Source organism: Oncorhynchus tshawytscha, linkage group LG04 (genome assembly GCF_018296145.1).
Source record: "Oncorhynchus tshawytscha isolate Ot180627B linkage group LG04, Otsh_v2.0, whole genome shotgun sequence".
Taxonomy (NCBI): domain Eukaryota; kingdom Metazoa; phylum Chordata; class Actinopteri; order Salmoniformes; family Salmonidae; genus Oncorhynchus; species Oncorhynchus tshawytscha.
The window spans coordinates 57,424,161-57,432,995 of record NC_056432.1 but is presented as its reverse complement, the minus strand read 5'-3'; the positions used below and the strand labels follow the sequence as shown (position 1 = coordinate 57,432,995).

At 36.6% G+C, this 8,835-nt stretch overlaps 1 protein-coding gene across 1 annotated transcript; it reads left to right on the top strand.

Moving 5' to 3' along the window:
* Positions 1-3,124: 3,124 nt before the first annotated feature.
* Positions 3,125-8,835, top strand: LOC112249080 (UPF0547 protein C16orf87 homolog). The gene is made up of 4 exons (XM_024418721.2): positions 3,125-3,486; positions 4,444-4,540; positions 7,270-7,449; positions 7,930-8,835. Exons 1-4 carry the CDS (start codon positions 3,346-3,348, stop codon positions 8,046-8,048), a joined length of 537 nt encoding a protein of 178 aa, XP_024274489.1. The 5' UTR covers positions 3,125-3,345; the 3' UTR covers positions 8,049-8,835.

The following is an 8,835-nucleotide window of genomic DNA, read 5'->3' as shown; positions in this document are numbered from 1 at the left end:
GAAATTTTAGACAAAATATCCATAGGAAAGTTGTTTACCGAGCGCCGGTACTAAAGTTGAAATTTATATTACCTAGCACATGAGAAAAACCATGTAAACACCTGTTAGTATACTTCTGTCTTGTGGACGGGCCTTCGGTCATGAGCAAACGCATCTTGATTCCCACACACATAGACCTGTGTTTTGAAGTCGGTTTAATAATACTTTCCTATGGACAATTGGCAGAGTATGTTCAAGTATGATTTTATTCAACATTCGTGACAGACAAGGGATGTTTAGGCTTTTTTTCTATGTAAATGTGTGTGGCGTTGCATACGCAAATGAAGGCTTCGACCACGTTTAGTGACCACAGTTTCCTTTGCTATGCATGGAGGCCCATTGATCAGTCAGACTTCTTGGTTCTCAGTGCCAGATTGCTGTCCTCAGTGTTTCTCAGGGCTGGATCAAATTGGAAGATTTTACTCTAAACGTTTACTCATGGGTGGTTCACCCTGGTGAGACATTTATAACGTGTTAAGTATACTGAACTCAAATCCAGGAAACATCAACTAGGCATTTTGTCAGAGAACATTATAAAACTTTATATAAAACATTTTGCATGGCCTCATCTAAAGTGTGAACTAATTATAGTTTATAAATACTTTATAAATGTTTTGAGTGACCTAGTTTATAAATACTTTATAAATGTTTTGAGTGACCTGTGTTATTTCTCACAAAAAAAGATGGACATGCCATTGGTAGACATTCCAACAGCAGTACCTGATGCGCTGCGCCTTAAGGTCTCAAAATAGCCTAGAACATATCAATGGTAAAATAATAAGCTTATGAATGGTCTTATGAGTTGTTATAAGTTGTTTATAAATGTGTGAATAACTAGGTTACTAACATTTACAATTGTGGAAGTAATGATTAATAAATGATGAATAAACTATTTACTAATCCTTTAGAAATGCTTTATTACATGGAGTTATTATACATTTTCTCCATTTGGTACAAAAATCACTATTTAACTGGTTTGGTTCCAAGTGTTTCAAGTTTGGTTTCAGCATCGGAGCACTGGAAATTAAACCACTGAGTGACATATTCGTCTTGCGCTAATGATAGGGCTGTTCTTGTTGTAAAGGCCCTCTGAGCTGGCATTGGGTTGAACTGTGCAAGAATGATCAATGTCAACAAAGGTATTACTGACTTCTCTATTTTAACACCACTTACAAAGCTTTTTTAATCAACTAAATTTGACCAACTGTCCAATAATAGGTAGTTAACAATGAATGACTTTGTTATCAAACGTCTAGGGTGACGAGGTAACTTGTAAAATGACAACTGTTTCTTCACCTTTCCTGTCATGAATATTATTTGACAGGGCCTGATAAGGCAACAATAGCTGTGGGGGGGAGAACAGAGCCTGTCTATTGCAGCACAAAGGATGTGAGAGTGAGGTCATCACTGGCCTCCTAGCCGCCACCGATCCCTTTTTCATTTGTCTGTTTGTTTTGTCTTATTAGTTTCACCTGTGTCTTGTTGTATGTGCTTAATGAGCTTCCTTATTTAAAGTACGTGTACCCGCCCTTGTTTTGTGCGGGATTGTCTTCGTGTTACGTGTGTGCGTTTAGGTTGAGGTGTATAATATTTTCTGGACTTGGCACCCTGTGTTTTTGGGTAGTCACATTTACTGTTTGCGCCCTGTGTTGTTGGGCTTGTCATTTTTTGTGCCATATTAAAAGAGCACTTTTTCCCAGTGGAACTCTCTGCACCTGATTCCTTCCTCACACACCTAGTCCCGCGTGACAGTCAGAGATGTGAGTACATGATACACAAATTCTAATTTGACACAAAACTCAAAAACTGTCAAACAAGAGAGGAGAAATTCTCTCTCTCAGGCAGCAGTGGATCCAATGACTATTTCAAAGTCTATGTGAAGTTGAATTCGTATTTATTTCCTATGACATAAGAGCTTCCTGCAATATCTGAATATGATGAAGACGAAATGGAAAGTGAAGAAAATTATATAGGAGACAGATAGTCTACTAGCTTGGTCACGCAAAAAAACTGTTGAGCTATAGCCTATCCCACAGGAATCTTTACATTTGTTTCCAAGCAATATTAATGCTGTAATCGTACACCTTGTACTCCATAACTCATCATGATCACTGTACACTGTGATACTTCAGTAGAATTGACTTCAAATCGAAAACATGTTTTGTCTTAGTCACCATTATTACCACTGTATCTCACTGATCATAATATAGAGCAAACTTGCTGGCAGCCTGTGGTACCTTACATGGGGGATGGTAGCCATGTACACCAAGCCTCTTTGCTTTTCAGACAATGTTTTTATATTTCCATCTATCTTTAATGTACATCATACAGGCACATAGACATAATACATGCAATGTAGGCCTACCACAATAAGTACAACATTTTCTAAAACCTTGGATGTCTATTGTATCAATACAATCACAGCCACTGAAAACAAATGGGTTTGATAGAATACAATGGGTGAGCATTTGTGCCCTAATCAAATACAAGTTGACCTAGCATTCACAGTAATTTAATTTCAGTTGGCTATAGTCATTTGATTTATGTAATTAAATATGGTTTAACAAATAGTCCACGAACGTTCCAACTAACGATGTATATAAACCCTGGATTGCACATGCTATGTATTGGCCGTTGAGAGTCATTGAAGCCTCAGGTCGGCCATATTGGTACTACCCAGTAGGATCAGCCCTCCATAGGAATGAATGGAAATGTTTCAAGGACAAAATGAGATGTATTTAAGTATTTGTGTTGTTGTAGTGGGGAAAGTAACATTAGTCATCTAAATGATCTAACTGTACTTTAAGGAACATGCTTTTATATATTTGTTAATTTTTTATGCTTAGCTCACATAATATAATTTAAAAGTATACATTAAGGTGTCTGTAATAGAATAAATGTAGCAAAAACGAATGTAGCGATTAATAAATACATTTATATAGCTCCCAATGTATTTGTACGGTGGGGGAGTGCCAAAATGGAGGCCCAGTGGCTTCAACACAGCGCCCCTTTTCCGGTCATCTAGTCACTTGTGTATATTTAAATAATTTGTTCCAGCTGAGCACTGTTTCCGACTCTGTGAGAGGTTAACGTATGCTCAGTGGATAGGATAAAAAATGCAAGCATTATGCAGAACATTTTCTAGTGTACTGTATGTAGCCAACTGTTTTTTAGGCTGAGTGGTGCGCATGCCCCATGTCATAGTAAAGGAAAAGCATAATGAATCCTCTCTCTCATTGACCACAGTGCGCATGGTCATTGCTTTTGTATCATTTATGTCCGTCTGAGCAAGATCAGCTGCACTTCATGTATTGCAGAAATAAGTTTTACGGCGTTGAAGTAGGCTTTTTTCAAAGAAATCATCGGATAAGGAAACAGAATATGTCGGTAAACAAAGCTAAGAAAGTAAAAATGGCTACCAAATCATGCCCTGAGTGCGACCAACAGGTGAGAAAATGTATAGATATGGTTAATTTTGATATATTATGACTTAGTGATAATGTTGTTTTGCCTCACAGGCATGGGATTTAAACCCACTGTAGGCTGCTGAAGTCCCATATGGTAGCCTATGAATTCAAGATCTGGAGCAACATAGTATAAACTAATGCAAATAATCAGGCTAATCATCTAAATTAGTATGTGCATTAGATCTCAAACACTGTTACAATGTACCTCAACTATAGCTAGTAAGTGCTTTTAATGACACGTTGATACGATTAAAGAGTCAGAATGTTATTGCTCGCCAAATGTGGCTCGACGTTTCCTTATTTTTGATACACTGTCATACTGTAACCCAACTGAAACTGGTTAATCGTCGTGATCTGACTTTGCAAATCATAGGCTATATATAGCCTTAGAACAATATCGCGCGTTGAAATGTCTTAAATGTAGCTGCATTGCTGACATTGATATATTGTAAAAATGAACATTTTACACAAATAAATCGTAGTTTATACGGCGACATTTTGATCTAGCTTTTAGATCGTTTCTTGATATCATTTCTCTAAACTGCATCGATGAATTGATTTGTTTTCAAAAATAATGTGTTGACGAAATGTAGGCTACTAGTCTACATTCGATTTGAAAACGCTTTATTCATTAGAACGTTTTTAATGTCACCGCTGTTGTCGGCACGTGTCCAAAATATGTGGTGCGTTTCAGCTAGATTGCGCTAAGGACTTTTTCATGAATTACAAAGGACAGTCCTCTAATATCTCAAAATTGTTGGGCAATATAGTTATCATGGGGGGTTAACACTGGCTACGCCCTTGTTTAACAAAAAATACTAAAGTTTATATAGCTTCTGGAATGTAGCCTATGCTTAATAGATTACTTCATCAACAAAGTTGCCTCGTTTGGAGGAATATTTTATATTAACCATGTTTTATCCTGTTTCATTTTTAGATTCCAGTTGCTTGCAAGTCTTGTCCCTGTGGCTATGTATTCATTAGTCGCAAGCTTCTAAATGCCAAACTGAATGAGAGATCACCACCAGCAATAGGTAAATTAACATACTTCAAGAGCCTACAAATCATAGTTTCTTTTGACGTTCTCTTCACACACTCAATGTTACAATGTTTATTAACTTAGGTATTTTGTTTTATTATGAGCCTGTAAAACATTCACCTGAGATCGAAGATAAAGTAGTCCAAATGTAATTGTATTAATACATGACTAAACTCAGCAGATGAGTTTGCTGAGTTTAGTCATGTATTAATACAATTACATTCCCCCTCCCCTGGTTATTCACTTAAGATGTATTGGTGTTGATTTTTTTTGTCAGTTGGATCAGAGTATAATATTTGAGTGGTGCAGTGGTGGCTGGTTTAAATGGCTATTTGCTTGAGTGAGTAGCCTACTGCAAGAAGTGGGGGGATGGGATATTTTATTCCTGACTGAAAAGCTTGTTCCCTCAGTTCTCTCTTATAGGCTTCTGCAGTAGCATAAGGCAGCCTATATCGCTGACTGTGAAAAGTTAGATCTTACATTTAGCTTGTAGAGTTAGATCATGTTGTCTTTCATGAAATTTGACATTTTCAGAATACATCTAACAGGATTTGATTAAGCCATTTCCAAAAGGTGATTAGGAAAATAAATTAGAATACAGAATTGTTATATAACCCATTACATGCCAGCTCATGCTGCTATGATCCTGTCAAATGTGGAAAGTGTAAGGATTAAATAGATATAGGGCACAGAAGCCTGCCTGTGTATCTGAGCATGTTTACAGAATACTAGTTCACTGTTTTATTCCAATGAGGGCTTTTCCCGTGTGCGTGTCATCAATGTGCTACTGTCTGCCCATAGCCTTGCATCTCCCTCCAAACAGACTGTTTAAAAATGCAGTAACATATAAGCAATTATTTCAATCAGTTTTTTGAGGAATATGCCATAGAAATACCTTAAATAGCGTAGTACTACTTTATTACCTGATAATAAACACATTTCTGCAAATATATATATATATATATATATATTCAACCTTAAAGGATGAGAACCAATACAATACTGCTGTTTAGATTTTAAAAGATGGAGTGATTGGAATGCTAAATGTATGCTAGTACTTAAAAAATAAATATCTGGGTAGGGGTGAAATCATCGTGTATAGGCTATCGCAGTGCCTGAAGTTATGAATGGAATGTTAACACACAGCCTTTGAACTTTGCTGTATTCAACACTTAGTATTAGACAGTTTATGGAGTAGAATTACTCGCATCTTCTCTCGCTTCATGATACAATTTCATTAGTTTCTTATGATACCGAATGAACTTTGAGGTATTGTAGTTAATAAGTATCTTGAAGGCAGAGAAGACTGGTTCCATTTGAAGAGGAAGGGGTCTTGAATTTCAGCTCTGTGATTTTTTAATGATGGGTTTTGGCTTCCCCCCCTCTCCTTAAATAGTTTATCATTTGCCTCTCCTCGCTGTCATTTCTGTAGACTGTCTCAGGTTTTCAGGTTAAAATGGTAGTACTTCCTTTGTAACTATGAACAGACACTAATAAAACATTATTATAGTTGACTAGGAAGACTAAGGTTGCACTGAACCTTTTTTTTCTGGACAAAAGTGCCAGTAGTTGTATTTTTTTTTTTTTTGCTCGCTCATGATTCCTTAGTGGAACATATTTATATAAGACTGTTATTTTCCGGTGGCCTTTTTTAAAATATCATCTGTTCTTGACTGAGAATTTAGCCTTGGAAAAGGTGAAGTAGTAAGTTATATATATATATATGATGTTTATGTTATAGTATGGAGTGCAATAGTTTTCTCAGACTATTGATTATGTCACAATTTTATGACAATATTGTCAGTCTGAAGAGGAAGTGTGTTCTTGTTTGGGCAAGCTGTTGATAAGGCTAGAATTCCTGGGAGATTCTGAAGTTGTGTGTATTCGCGCATAGCAGAAACGTGGTTGATGTAGAAAATATATTTTCAGGCCTAGTCCAGACTTTGAAACAATCAATTGAATTTAATAGCAATACTATAGCTTTGCAATTATTACAGAGTTACTAAAAAACTATGCAATAATATGTTAATACAATATTGTTAGTAGTGGGTTGCTACACAGTTATAAAGCATTACCCTTTTGGGCACCAAATATTTGTCCATTTGTATCACTATTTTATCTGGCCCTTTCAATCAGTCCTTGTTTTGAAACCTAAATACTCCCGGGTGCACACTCACTGCCTACACCCCTCAGGAAGCAGCATATGTGGTAATTTAAATTTCTGAAGAGGAAGGCTTTTTAAAAGGCCACTAGACAGAAACTCCTAGTGAAATATAGGCCTACCTCCTGCTCTGGTAATAAGAACACTCCACTGATTCAATGACTTAAAGTGGTTTTGAGGCAACAGCACACCTAGGATGCTAGATATGCATTGGAATCACCGAAAAGGGAATGCGAGCGTCTTCCTTTTGGTAGAATCGTGTTGAATATGAGAGGAGCTATTCTGTTGTTATTTTAAGGCAGTATTGTTGGAAGAGGGGGGTTGGTAGGAGAGAAAAAGTGTAGGCTAAGATGTTTAATACCATATAGCCTTCCCACAAAATTTCCATAACATACATTTAAACTGGAGTCATTGGCATAAGACGATTTGTCCTTAGGATGTATGATGCATTTGATACTTTGACATATTTGAAGGCAATTCATTACTTTACATTAATCTTTCATTTCCATATGGCATATTTTTAGTGTTCATACAATTTTTAAAAAAAAATCTGGTCTATTTAGACAAGTTGGATGCAAAGAGGAGGAGAACTGAAAGAATTCGCAGAGAGAAGATCAACTCTCCGTCAACCAATGACATGGAGAACAGAAGGCGATGCCGCTCCAACAGCCAATCGGATCAGATCCGGAGAGGGCGGGGCAGGCCAAAGACAGTTGGGCTGAAGAAGCAGGAGGAGGAGAAAGGTAAAACAATAATAAAAAGTGACACTCAATGACAATGGTGCAGTTATGATATACTAAGCGTTTCCAAGATACTTTCTAAGCTTTGTTATTCCTCATTGTTTTGTGTTGACTCTTTTAGTATTGCTCTTTTAGTAATATTTCAGTATTTTCCAGTCACAGGAGATAAGGCTGGTGATTAGTGCAGTATTGGGACAGAGCTGGGGGATTTGTGTTTGGATGAATGATTTACAGAGAGGGTTGCTCTCTCCTCTCACCCATGAATAAATCATGGTGTCCCTGACTCTGACTGTGCTTTAGCGGCTGATCTATAAGGAGAAATATCATTATGCAGGTTCCTCCTGTGTGGAAGACAGAAATTATGTTAATATATTGCCCAAGGTTATTGTTGTCACATGCAAATTATGTATGTTTCTCAATGGGTTTTCTCTATGAACCAGGGGATGTTGTTAATTCATTTTCTTTTGTGTTTTTTTTTACCAGAAAAATTTGAGAAAGAAGTTGATATCTATGCCAACCTCTCAGATGAGAAAGCATTTGTGTTTTCGGTGGCATTGGCCGAGATCAACCGAAAGATCCTGGGCCAAAGACTGATCTTATAGACAGACCAGATGGTTGCTTTGAGGGATTGACATGTGAAACCTAATATTGTTACTGTGGAGAAACCCATGGATGACCACCACAGTGTGTCTAACAGGGTATGAACTCTGACCCATGAACTCCCTGCCGGATTGGTCAAAGCCTTGGGAAAATGGAGATGTTGGGGAACATTGAGAAGCAGGCACCTGGTCTGCTCAAGAGGAAATTTTGGAACCAACTTTTATCTTTAGAGTAGCTTATGGAATTGGAGGGGGTAGGACATCTGAATATTTATCTTTTAATCAGATTTTATATTATTTATATATATATATTATATATATATATATATTAGATGATATGGTATTATATGATATTATAATCTAAGTGATATGGTATAGGATTCATCACCTTGTAAACCAAGAAAGCTGTCGGTAGCAAAACATTTCTATTAAAAAAGGGCATAAATATGTTGAAGCATGGAGGGCCATCCTAGCATTGTAACTGGCTTCTATAATGTTATTTGCTTGTAGTGCTAGTAAACATTGTTTAAGTCTAGATGCCATTGCAACATAATGTTCAATATATTTTGTATCATGCTTAAGACTTTGGGAGAAGGCCTTGCACATTTATATTTATAATGCTTGTGTACCATCTTAATTTAAATGCATATTGTTTTGTCTTTTGTTTCATTATTGGTGACATTATATTAAATATGTCATATTTGCTTTGGGCACCTGTAATTTAAATGTCAATGGCAAATCCTCTTTAATGTGACTTATTTTTGTCATTAAAAGAGATGAATCACAACCA

Excerpts from the sequence above, each read along its gene's own strand:
- LOC112249080 (XM_024418721.2), top strand. The coding sequence starts at position 3,346 with ATGTATTGCAGAAATAAGTTTTACGGCGTTGAAGTAGGCTTTTTTCAA. Across the intron at positions 3,487-4,443 it reads GCCCTGAGTGCGACCAACAG|ATTCCAGTTGCTTGCAAGTC; the intron begins GTGAGAAAATGT and ends TTTCATTTTTAG. Across the intron at positions 7,450-7,929 it reads GAAGCAGGAGGAGGAGAAAG|AAAAATTTGAGAAAGAAGTT; the intron begins GTAAAACAATAA and ends TTTTTTTACCAG.